Source organism: Podarcis raffonei, chromosome 5, assembly GCF_027172205.1.
Source record: "Podarcis raffonei isolate rPodRaf1 chromosome 5, rPodRaf1.pri, whole genome shotgun sequence".
In the NCBI taxonomy this organism is placed as follows: domain Eukaryota; kingdom Metazoa; phylum Chordata; class Lepidosauria; order Squamata; family Lacertidae; genus Podarcis; species Podarcis raffonei.
The window spans coordinates 63,711,655-63,724,188 of NC_070606.1; the positions used below are offsets into that span (position 1 = coordinate 63,711,655).

At 41.7% G+C, this 12,534-nt stretch overlaps 1 protein-coding gene across 2 annotated transcripts; it reads left to right on the forward strand.

The window, feature by feature from the left end:
* The first annotated feature begins 2,163 nt into the window (after positions 1 to 2,163).
* On the forward strand, positions 2,164 to 11,131 carry LOC128414476 (small ubiquitin-related modifier 3). 2 transcript variants are annotated; one of them, XM_053389834.1, is made up of 4 exons: positions 2,183 to 2,365; positions 6,213 to 6,341; positions 7,451 to 7,522; positions 10,465 to 11,131. In XM_053389834.1, the coding sequence occupies exons 1-4, from the start codon at positions 2,345 to 2,347 to the stop codon at positions 10,525 to 10,527; spliced, it is 285 nt and encodes a 94-aa protein (XP_053245809.1). In that variant the 5' UTR covers positions 2,183 to 2,344; the 3' UTR covers positions 10,528 to 11,131. The 2 variants fall into 2 exon arrangements, with proteins under 2 accessions (XP_053245810.1, XP_053245809.1); XM_053389835.1 differs by lacking the exon at positions 7,451 to 7,522 and having other exon boundaries at positions 2,164 to 2,365.
* The last annotated feature ends 1,403 nt before the right edge of the window (positions 11,132 to 12,534 follow it).

Here is a 12,534-nt window from a genome sequence, read left to right on the forward strand (position 1 = left end):
TACTTGGCGGAAGTAGTAGTCTATCTATTTGTATGGCTGTTAAGAATGTATTTGTGTACCAGAGTACTGGAATTTCTGCCTCTGTAGGGGTGAATTTGGCAAGTCAATATAAAAGTGCAAATATCTGGAAATAACTGTCAGATTTTATTTTTAATAATATGGAAGTTGCCAAGAGAAATATTAATTCAGTGATCTATGAAGATTCTTTGTTGCTTTCAAGAAACAATTTTTACTTATAAAGCAAAGGACTTAGTGGCTTGGCTCAATAGATCTCTGAGAGCCTTTACAAGTGGCCACAAGAACACTCTCAAATGCTCTTTTAATTCTAATCTGGCTTCGTATTCATGAGGGATAGTAAGATACCTTTTAGAGTTGCATATAGCACTAGTGAATATTGGAAATGTGAAATGAGAAACTCAAGTCTATTATTTTTATAAAATAGCATTTCATTTGTAAATGTGGCTTTTTTAACAAAAATGCTCAATTTTCTGTGAGAATAATTAATTACTCTAGTTTCAGCAAAAAGACATACGCTTACACAAATTCTTATTGCTGAAAATGAAAGAGTAATTTCTGCATCTTTTCTAATTTGGATTAACTAAATCCTTAGCTAGTGATCTCTAATAGCTTACCCAGATGATCAGATCAATGTCGTCCCATGCCATTTGTAGTCTTTGTAGTGTAAACTTGGAATAGCCTTACTGCTCCAAGTGAAATATCCATGCCTCGTTTTCTTTCCTAGTCATATAAATATGAATACTGCACATAAAGTACAGTGTACTTGCTCAGCTTATTAAGAGCCAGAGGAGCAATTAGGGGCACTGAAATGTTAAGAGACATGAAGCTGATATTAGGCTTTACCAGAGTTTGTGCTTAAAGAGTTTCAGCTCCTTTGGGAGTCCAGCCTTTGCAGCATGGGTGCACCTTGGCATAATTTCAAAATTGCTCTGCAACACTTCAGTTCAGACCGCTGGCAAGAGTGATTTGTCTATCACATGGCGGCTTGCTGTTGAAATAGAGGAAGGAGAGAAAGAAGGGGTGGACCCACTATTGGCTTCAATCCTTGCTATGTATTACCTTGCTCAGGGAATGCAGCAAAAAACGTTCTTTGATAGGCTAAATGCTGATGTGAGAGACAAAATATTTATTTCAACTATTTTGAGTCCACTTAACACTACGGTCTCTAAGTGGTGTACCGTAAGTTTACAAAAATAATATAACAGATATAAAATCAGTTAAAATTACCATAAAATCAGAAAACTTGTATTAAAAAAATCTGCTAAAAAGTATTCACCAAGCACTGGAAGTTCAGCAGGTAGGTATGATGTTGCTCTGGCACTATGACCCTTCTCCACAGTTTTCTGTGCTTTAAGCTAACTTTGAGCTGTTGTGGCCCACTGTAGCTTAATCCAAGTTGTAAACTGTTTATAGATTCATAGAATTGTAGAATTGTAAGGTACCCAAAGGGTCATCTATTCCAACCCCCAGCAATGCAGGAATCTCAACTAGTTAATACATGACTCGTCTCTGATGGCAAGTAATGTGGGGTGGTTGTTGCTTTTTTTATTTACTGTCTTTCATCATTTCATTATTAGATTGTATTTGTAAACTACATTGTTGTTTTTTATTTCAGCAAGCAGTTTATAAATTTTATGAAATAAATATTTTGCATTTTGCCTAGTTTGTTGGCCTGCCAGGAAATATTTAGTTGCCACGAATGAAGCGTTTCCACAGCTTTTACAACCAAGGTAGGCTTGAAGCGCAGCAGCTAAAAGGTCCTTATGTGAATACGTGTGGAAACAGAAGGCGACTTTGTGTATGAGAGCAGATGCGCGATGCCTCGAGTCTATTTCTATGATCGGCTTCTTAGGCCCATGACGTTATATCCCCGAACAGGTCACATAGGGGGGCTATGGAGGGCGACCCTCCTCCATTCCCCAGGGGGACTTTTGTATTCCTTTTCGGAAGCCTTCGCCCCGCCCCCTCCTTCCTCCCGCGCCCTGACGTGGCTCCTCCCCTTCCCCATCCCCCCCCACCCGCGCACCTTCTGCCGCCCAAGCGCTCCCGCTTCAGCCGGCGATGACGCACCTTCGGCGCCATCGCCACCGCCTCCTCCGCCCTGGCGAAGCGCGCTCCCGACGGGGAGAGCATCGCTCGGGAGCGCGCCTCGGGAGCGCGCTCCCCCACGTGACCCCTCCGGGACCAACCGGGAGCCGAAGATTGCGGGGAGCGGAGCGCGTCCTCGCGGGCAGTTGCTGCGGGCGGGAGAGGAGAGCGCAGGAAGACGGGGGCTCCGAGCGCGTGCGGACTCGCTCCTTGAGAGGTCCCTGCCTGACGCGACGCCATGTCCGAGGAGAAGCCCAAGGTAAGTGCGAGGCCGCCCCAGCGCCTCCTACAGCCGCTCGGGCCCCGTAGGCCCTCCGCCTCCTCTCGGGCCCCTTCCGAGCCTGCCTGCCTGCCCCCCTCAGGAGAGGGGCGCGAGGCTCGCCGTGGGGCTGAGGCCCCGAGGGTCTGCGTTCCCCCGCCCCGGTTGTGAGCGGCGAGACCCGGACCCGCCTCACCCGGAAGGAGGGCGGCTCGAGGAGGGGCGGCCCGACCGCGCTCTTCCTCCGCGGAGCTCCCGCAAGAGTTCGGCGCCGCTCCTAGGCCGCGCCGCTTCTCTGCGAACTCGCATCCTGGCCCGCCCCCGCCGGGTTCGCTATTGTCGAGCCAGGCCGAAGGCGCGACCACCACGTGCTCCGCAAGGCAGCGCGCTCTCGCCGGGGGCCGGATCCATCCGGCCTCTTTCCCTCTCCCCGTCGCCCACGGCCCCTTTTCCGCGCGCAGTTGGACCGAGGTGTCCAGTAATTTCCAAAGGGTTTTGCACCTAAGAGCCCCCTTCCCCCGCGTGCATCCATATAGTGAGGGAGCCTGCCCTAGACAGACCAACCCCATTGAGATTTGAGACTCAACATGCATAGGATCTGGCTGCAAGTTTGAGGAGAGGCTTTCAGTGCAGTCAAGTGCTGGCCATTGAATTCAGTGGAGGATACCTCCCCAGACGGTATGCGGAGGATTACACTGTTCTGTTTTGCGCGTGTGGAACAATCGCTATCCACAGTGTAATATTGAGAACAATTTAATGAAAGGTGATACTTTTAGCGTTGTCCCCATCAGTTGTAAGCCTACATCACAGAGTCGCTTAAAGGTGAGCTTTATAGATGAGTGGTGTTTGTAGGCTGAAAATATTCGGATAAGCAGGAGTGAAAGCATTGAAAGTTTTTTCAGTTGATTGGATGGTATGTAGTTTTTTAAAAAATTGGCTTTTATCCACCCTCCCCCAATAGTTTTAAAAGCAGAGAGGGATCATTCTAAAATTGAGCCTTTCTGCAGACTTGTGGACTATCTGCACTACATTTAAAGCGTATTTAACGCCCATTCTTTTAATTCCCCCAAAGAATCCTGGGAAGTGGAGTTTAAGAGTACTGGAAAAGGTAGTTCTGTGAGGGAAACTGCAATTCCTACGATTTTTTAGGGGAAATCGTGTGCTTTAAATGTATAGTGTGGATCTGCTGTTGGTCAACCATGTTCGGATTCTGTGTGGAATCTGATAGAATTGTAGAGTTGGAAGGGACCAGGTTTAAATATATTATGAAACATGTAGACTTTTTAAATAATTACAGGAAGTTTGCCTAGTACTGGAGGTTGTTTTCCCTCCTGCTACAGGAGACCGGTGCTGGTGAAGCTAAGACCCCAGGGTGGCACATCTTTGACAATTTATTGACTATTAATTGCACTCCAGATTTGGAGTAAGAGATGTAGTTCAGTGAAAGAGAATCCACTTTGCATGCAGAAGGTCCAAGGACCAGTCCCTGGCATTTTCAAGTAGGAGATGAGAACATTCCCTACCTGAAAAGCAGAGAGCTGCTACCAGTCAGTGTAGACCAGAGCTAGTCAACCATGATATCCTCAGATGGTTTGGACTGCAACTCCTATCCCTTGTTCTTGGCCATGCTGGCTGGGACTGATAGAAGTTTTAGTCAACAACATCTGGAGGGTGCCATGTTGGCTACTCAAGTAAATGGATCTGAGTCAGTATAAGACAACTTCCTCTGCTGCTTGAGGAAGGCTTTCAATTTGCATCATGATTAGGCTGTGGATTCTTGAAGCATTTAAAGATCATTTCGAATAACACATACAGGCTAAGAAAATGTTGAATTTAGTGTGAGACTAACACTTGGGATCAAGCTACAGTGAGACCTTTGGATGCGAACAGGATCCGTTCCGGAGCCCCGTTTGCATTCCGAACAGAACGTAAGACGCGTCTGCGCCTGCTGCATTTCTCCACTTCCACGCATGCGCGTGATGTCATTTTGACCGTATGCGCGAGCGGCGAAACCTGAAAGTAACGCACTCCATTACTTCCGGGTCGCCGCGGAGTGCAACCCAAAAGCGCTCAACCTGAAGCATATTTATCCCCAGGTATGACTACTAGAAATTGATTAAAACTGCTAGTTGTTTAATATGCTATGTTGTGTGTTTAAGCCCACAATCCTAACCCCACTTACATGGGAGAAAGCCCTTTGAATCAACTATGATTTATGAGTAGACATGGTTAGGATTGCGACCTAAGTATAAGCTTACCAACAGTGAAAGTATAAATACAATTTAAAATCTTTCTAAGGGTAAGCCGTGGAGGGGGGGGATTTCAGCAACCCTCTTGGGAGAAGTTTTTATGCCAACCTTTTCTTTCTATCACTTCCTGTGTTGCTCCCTGGGCTACTCACTGGAAAAAGAAGGCAAAATGGATGTTTGTAGATTTCACCTCATTTTTACCTTGAAATCCTAATGGAATTTCCTAGAGTAAAAAAATCTAGAGTCCCGTAGCAGAAGAGGGCATTTTCAGACTAAAAATGTGGAGGGGTTGCTAGATAATGCAGTGAGGCTGCATTACATATCATCTGCAGTTGTGTTACAAATCATACCTCCAAACCAGTTGAGGAAACAGTGCTTTGTTAATTCATACTAAAATGGTTGTGCTGCAGTCACAATGAAAGATCCAAACATTGCTACAAGCCAATGCTCAACAACAGGATGACACATGGGGAGAAGCAGAAATGCCCCATTCCAAATTCCTTTCAGCTTAGTCACATGGCTTAGCCACCCTGCAGGGGTTACACCATCCTTTTTGCCAGTGTAAGTCAAACTGTTTTTTTACAGGTTTGTGTGCCTCTGCTGCGTTTGGGCTGACTTAATCAGCAGTAGCTCCACTACTGAATAGAATTTGGAATAGGAGTAAGTTGTACTGGCTTCCTGTAGTTTGGTTTGCTCTGCCCTTTTGTTTGTTTTATTTAATAACATCTGTGTGCTGCTTAACTGTAGTGCGGCAGCTGTGAAAAAGGCAAATTCCATGCTTGGGGTCATTAGGAAAGGAATTGAAAATAAAACTGGTGACATTATAATGCCTTTATATAATTCAGTGGTGTGACTATGTTTGGAATACTGTGTACAGCTCTGGTCACCTCACCTCAAAAAGCATATTGCAGAGTTGGGAATGATTCAGAAAGGTGCAACCTAAAATGATCAGGGGGGTTGGAACAATTCTGCTTTAAGGAAAGATTGCAGCATTTGGGACTTTTCAGTGTAGAGAATAGGTGAGTAAGAGAAGACATGATAGAGGCATATAAAATTATGCATGGTGTCAAGAAAGTGGATAGATAATTCCCACCCCCCTTTCTCATAACAGTAAGAATTTGTGGAGATCCAGTGAAGTTGCAAATTTGAAGTCAGGGCAAATTTTTAAAAAGTACTTCTTCACACAGTACATAGTTGAACTATGGAATTTACACCCGTAGGAGGCAGTGCGGGCCACCAACTTGGATGGTTTAAAAGAGGATTAGACAGATCCATGAAGAATTAAGTCTTATCAATGGCTACTAGCCATGATGGAGGCTATGCTCTGCCTTTTGCAGTTGGAGGTAGGAATGCTTCTGAATGCCAGTAGCTGGAAATGCAGGTGGGAAGAGTGCTCTTGTGCTCAGGTCCTGCTTGTAGGTTCCCCACAGCTTGGCCATTGTGAGAACAAGATGTTGGACAAGGTAGGCATTGACTTTATCCAGCAGGTGGTTTGTACGTTCTTTTCTGAGAAATCTTAAGTGCTGCAGGTATCAGTCAGGTTCTCCTGACTAATGCTCCCCAAATACTGATCTGAACTTTTATGTTTTGTTTTGCAGGAAGGAGTAAAAACGGAGAATGACCATATCAATTTAAAAGTAGCTGGCCAAGATGGATCAGTGGTCCAATTTAAAATAAAACGGCACACACCACTAAGTAAACTAATGAAGGCCTATTGTGAGAGACAGGTAAATGAGTTAACTATATTTTTGTGTGATTATGCACTTGTTTATTGTGAGGTACATAAAAAGGCTCCCAAGCCCCTATGGCTTATTTGCCCAGATAAATTTTGATGTTAGAATATTTTCTCAAGCCATACAAAGTTCTGATGCCTTGGTGGTGTAAAACCCATTATGCTAGTGTGTTGATGCATACAATTATCCCACATAATCTTTGATGTGCTTGTTGAATTCCTTTCATTTGCAGTGCTGAATTTATTAGCTTTGTCCTAGAACTTAAATTTTCAAAAATTCAGTTACTGTAACCAGTTTCTTCCTATCTCTTGTTTCTTTAATGGAGACGCCAAGAAATATCCTGTGTTGTGAGACATATCTGCACAAGTGTCAAGTCATAATTTATCTCATTTATGTTATGTAGTGTTAAATTGAAGTATGAGAAAACTTCATTTAATGGGGCTTTGTGATGTGGATAAACCTGGGTGCTCATGAGATTACATTAAACCCATCTGACACATAACGTGTGTGCATTCAGCTTTACGCATTCGGCAAAAAAGAGTAAAATTTAAAAAGCGGGTGGGCATCCAAGGGAAAAAGACTTTGGCAGTCCCACCCGCCATTGCACCCAGTGTGTTTTGACTGTATGTGATTTTGGCTTCTATGTACTTTCTTGGAATGTAGTCCCCACATAAATTGTGGATTTACTGTATACTGCGAAGTGGGAAGCCATAGGGTAAGGGAGCCAAATGTGGCCCTCTGGCTTTTCTTGCTCGGCTTGTGTTTGCCTCTGGCTCTAGCCATCATTTGCAGGTGGCCTCTAGAAGGTTGCCTAGATAGGAATGTATTTGATTCTGCTGTTCATAGAAAGTCACCTCTACACTTGACAAAGAAAAGACACCGTCCTAATTACATTGCATCTCCAGCAGCTCTACTGAGATTGCTAAATTAGACAAGTTGATAGAAATGTTGCATGAGGTAATAAAATTCCTGATACTTGGCTCATGAAGTGTGTATCCTCAATCAGCTTTCAGTTTAATTCTTTGAAATACTGATGTCTGTGAGCAATATCCATTTTGACATGAACTTACATATGTGGATTTACATTAACTGTCATATTTCAGGGTTTGTCAATGAGACAGATTAGATTCAGATTTGATGGACAACCAATTAATGAAACAGACACACCTGCACAGGTAAGAGAGAGTGGTGTTCGTTATACAGTTGAAGCTGAGCTTGCGGCTACTGCCTGTGTCTTGGAAGTTTAGTTAATTACTTCAAATGGAAATTAAGTTGATTCCTAGAATAAAATGTTACTATGGTGAGCTAAATCATTATTAACAAGAGTCCATCAAGGTGGGAGAGAGAAAAGAATTAGAGAATATTAGAGAAGCTGTAGACCTTCAGAATTCACAGGCAATTTCCACTAGTGAGGAAATGGTGTGTAAGGTTTCTGGGGTGTAAATAAGGTTGACACAGACTGATAAGATGACAGATTTTGGTAGGCGCTCAGTGATTATTAGAAATACATATAATAGATCCCTTTAGATTTTGGTAGTCTCTCAGTGATTATTAGAAGTACATATAACAGATCCCTTTACTGGAATTAATCCCGGGCATGATGTAATTCCATGCCTGTGGTACTTGGTGGAATTCTCTCATCATTGATAGAAAATATTAATCTTTTCTCATGGAAACTTTCTCCCCTCTATAAAATTTATAGTGTAAGCATGCTACAAAATTTCCCCACCAAGAAAGGATTCAGCCTTACTGAGGCTGAAACTGTGCACATTTATTTGGTAATAAATCCTATTGAACTCAGCAATAACTTATTCTGAGTAAAGATGCTGGGCTGAATCAGTTGACGTCCCTCCAGCAGATTTGTGAGGGGGCTGCAGAGGGTAGGGTGGTTATGGAAAATCACTTTCCTCGCCATTCTTCTGATAGAAGGCTCTACTGGATCAAAGAGTCTTCCGTTTCAACAGGACACCAAATGGGCATAAAGAACTGCACTGTAAGTATTTGGCTGGAGGGAGTGCATTCCTAGGGATGGAATCTAAGGCATTACCCCACAAGAAATATAGGATTTTTGAGTTAAGAGATCTGTAGCACATACGAGTGTGTGAGCTACTGGGAAGATCTGGTTTCTCCAAATAAATGTGTTCCAAAATAGATAACATGTGGTCTAAATATTTATTGTTAGTCTGATTTTAAATGTTCTCACTTTCATGTAGGATGTGAAAACTGATGCCTTTCTTATCCTTATTTTATTACAATTTCTAAAGGTTTTGAAAGGCATTAATTGGGATAGGAAAAAAGTTTTCGTCTAAGCTAACCAGTTTGCCGGACCATGCATGCTGGCTGGCACCAGAAATACTTGTTTTATCCTATGTAAACTTCTTCATGCAAGTTGCTAGATTTTTCTGTATGTTTATAGTTGAGGATCTGTGTCTACAAATTTTGCCTTGCCTCTCTTTTATCTTCCTGAGGTACTATGACCTGTGCACAGAATTTGGGGGAAGAGAGGCCTGCTCGCTCATGTTCTAGGTTTTTGCAGAAGTTCCAAGCAGTGCCTGTGCCATGAGAAGCAATAGAATCCATCCATCCTTCCACAGGTTGTGGAGAAGGGAGGGTACTTTTTCAGTCAGGAGCTGGATATCTGCAGGAACTAACATCAGCGATTCTGGAGAAGTTGAGTGAGGAAAAATAGTAGTAACTCACTTCTGCAAAAACCCAGTACTGAGAAGAATAACCATCCAGTTTCTTTCATAAGCTGGGCTTATGGAGAAAGCACTTGGCAGTACCTTTCTGTTTCCACTTACGAAAGTTGTGGAAAGGGAGGAAAGAGCATTTTATCTATTTATATGTTTGTTTTTATCAAAACAATTCACAAGGTGTAAAATGTACAGCAATAGCAACTGAAAAAATGTAACATTTAAATAATCAGTGACAATAAGCAAGTATATCATAACAAAGTCAATCCACAAATTAAACAATTAACAGATAAACTAACCCAATTAACAGCTTAAAACTGAACAGGAGAGAGAATAAAGCCTGATATGGAAATGCAAATAGTAGTACAGAAAACTAAATTCCATAAAGTATTTTATTAAGTTACCACAGTTAACATACACACACGGGATGGCAGCCACCCATTTATCTTCACTAAATTTCTCTCTTGGATTTATTTGGAATGACTGTGTTAGCTGCTTTCTTAGCATGCCCTCTGAGATGTACTTTAAGCATGCTAATGTTGGGGGGGAAATGCACTGTAAATGCTTGTGTATCATATTAAGAAAGCTGTAGGAGTTGGCAGTAGAAATAACCCAAGAATATTTAGCCTGCCAGATTGTGAAGTGTTGGACCAGTAAGGGTACCTAGATAATGATTTGCTAAGTATATGGTTTCCTCTGTTTTTAGGAGAGTGGTGAAGGGCATTGTTCCTTCAAGGCTATATATTAACCTTCCAAACCACATCCTCGCCAACCCTGCTTTGCACCCACCCCCCAGTGTTCTTACCTGAGTAGAATGTGTCCTTGAACTCCAGTAATGTTTCTTGCTTGCTTGGATAGAGTACAGAGATGTGTTGAGTGTGAAGAAACTAGCCTGCTGTACAAAGGTAGAATAATGCTTTTGCCTCACCACTGGCATATGGTCCCCAGAGGCTTGTCCAGAAGGGAATGCCTCCCTTGGGCTGAAGAAGTTCCCCATCCCTGCAACACAGCAAGCAGATGTGGTTGCAGAGTTCTCTTTAATTCTAGAAACCCAATATGAGTTTGTGAGAGATGCAGCTTTTAGCACTGGAATGGGGAAAACTGGTGCTGATAAAATAATACATCTAAACAAACCCCTACACAGTATGCTTCCAAACATGAAGTTAATTATTTGTACCTGTAGCCTACCCTTCACCAAATGATCCCAAGGCAAGTTACAAAAATCTCACAGCTAAAACAGGTACAGATACATAAAAAACATAACACAACTGCAAAACAACAGACCAGCAACACAGAACAAGAGTGGAGCAAGAGAGAAGGCATCTACTCAACCAGAGGTCTGAATTAAGAGGTTTTGGTATATTAGAAACAAGATTCCTTAAATATTATTTTTAAAACTCGTTACTTTTTTGTCTTATTAACAGTTGGAAATGGAAGATGAGGATACTATTGATGTGTTTCAACAGCAGACGGGTGGCATGTGCTAAATATCCTGTCCTTTTAGGAAGAGGAATGTAAAATTTCAACTCACTTTATCATCTGTCCTTGGATTTGCTATTAAATAGTAAACAAATGAACATGCCAATCATACAGGAATCTCCTCATGTTCTGAAGACATTTATCCAAATTCTTTTCCTGTCCCTGATACACTGCGTGTGCAAGTTGAAGCTGCATCTGTGGGAAATTACTGCATCATAAAAATGGGCCCAGTCAAAATTAAATTTTCAAATAAGTAAAATACCGGTTGTTGTCTGCTGTCATCTTGTTTCTATAAATTGGTGGCCTAAATACAAGCCTACTGTAAAAGAAGGATACTTAGTCCTGGCTTTCGTTGTTTCTGTTTTACTGCTTAATTATGTAATGTAAATATTGAAATATTTTTCCTTGCAATAGTAAGTTTCTCAAAACAGGTGGGTTGAGAAAGAGAGGATTTTACCATTAAACACATGTATTACTTTAAAACTGTTAATGGGATATGCAGAAAGGACAGTACTTCAGATACATGCTTAGTGACAGTTTAAGGTAATGCAAATGTACATGTGCTTTTTCATAATAAAATAGCATAGAATAAAACAATTTTTTTAAAGTAAAGGAATGTCTTTGAGTTTGTCAGCAGCTGTAGCATTTGCTTAGGTTAACTTTCACATCTTCTATTTAACTGTCACATGTCCAACATTGAGCACCAATGTCTTTGATAAAATGTTTAAAGAATGGACCAGAACCAGAATCGTCTTAGGAAGCGATGGTGTTCAACTAATTTTAATGGAATTTGTTTAGGAGAAATTCTGAACAGATTGTTCCCAGTGAGAATTACTCCTTATTGATGTATTAGGCAATAAATAAACTTGTGTACCTTTTTCTGACATCTCTCTTGAAAGCTGAAATTTTAACTATTCCCTTAGCTGCTACTTTGAAATCTATAGGCTGGGATACAAAGGACCATGTGCCATGTTCTGTGTGCACATCAGGGACTTCTGCAGTCTCTTCCTGCTATAACTCCTCATGTCTCCTGACAAGTTGCCTCCTATAGGAGGAGGACCCTTTGGAGTATTGTGCAATACTGGAGGGCTGCAGAGGAGAAATGTGTCCGGTACCTGTTCCCCATGTACATGCAGAGTCTCCTGCTTGTGCCTGGGGCTCTTTGGATAACCACCATCAATTCATAGATATTTTAGTTATATTATAATGAGTAAATTAGGTGTAGCTTTTAAAAAATATGGTATCAAGTGTGCAAGAAAATCTCAATGTAGTGATACATTCTTAAAGAGGCTTGCTGTGTCCTACATCCTCAAATATTTTGAGCTTCAAAATAATGTTTGTAGTGACAACTGGCTTGATAAAATTTAATTTGCAGAGATCCAAAAATACAAGGTCGTTCTGTTGACTTTCAGGATGCTGTTCGTTGCTGCTTGAGAATGTCACTTCCTTTTAATCTCTACCCATCATGTGTTAGATTATCTGCTTGCAAGAAATCCTGTTGGGAAAAAAGTCTTTTCTGTTTCAGTTATATGTTGTCTAAGGAGGGGTATTTTAAAATCTGTCATTGTTTATTCACAAATTTTTACATTTGTTGTCCTTTACTACTGTACACAGTAAATATAGTTTGTTACTCTGTCTCTTGGCTTATGCTTGATGCTGCTGCATTTCATAAGACTGTACTCAAAGCTATATCACTGAAATGCTGACAACTTATTCTTATGTACATCTTTTATTAAAGTTCTTTTATTGAGAGTAAGCCTACTCTTCAGGGCATAAAAATCAGTTTTTCATAAAATACACCCTGGAGGTGTTTTTCTTTATTAACTTACAATTACATGGTGATATTGTTGTTGTTTAGTCGTGTCCGACTCTAAGTGACCCCATGGACCAGAGCACGCCAGGCACTCCTGTCTTCCACTGCCTCCCGCAGTTTGGTCAGACTCATGTTTGTAGCTTCGAGAACACTATCCAACCATCTCATCCTCTGTCGTCCCCTTCTCCTTGTGCCATCCATC

Bases quoted from the DNA above. Each gene is read 5' to 3' on its own strand.
- LOC128414476 (XM_053389834.1), top strand. From the start codon at position 2,345: ATGTCCGAGGAGAAGCCCAAG. The intron at 2,366-6,212 runs GTAAGTGCGAGG...TTTGTTTTGCAG, and splicing joins TGTCCGAGGAGAAGCCCAAG to GAAGGAGTAAAAACGGAGAA. The intron at 7,523-10,464 runs GTAAGAGAGAGT...TCTTATTAACAG, and splicing joins AAACAGACACACCTGCACAG to TTGGAAATGGAAGATGAGGA.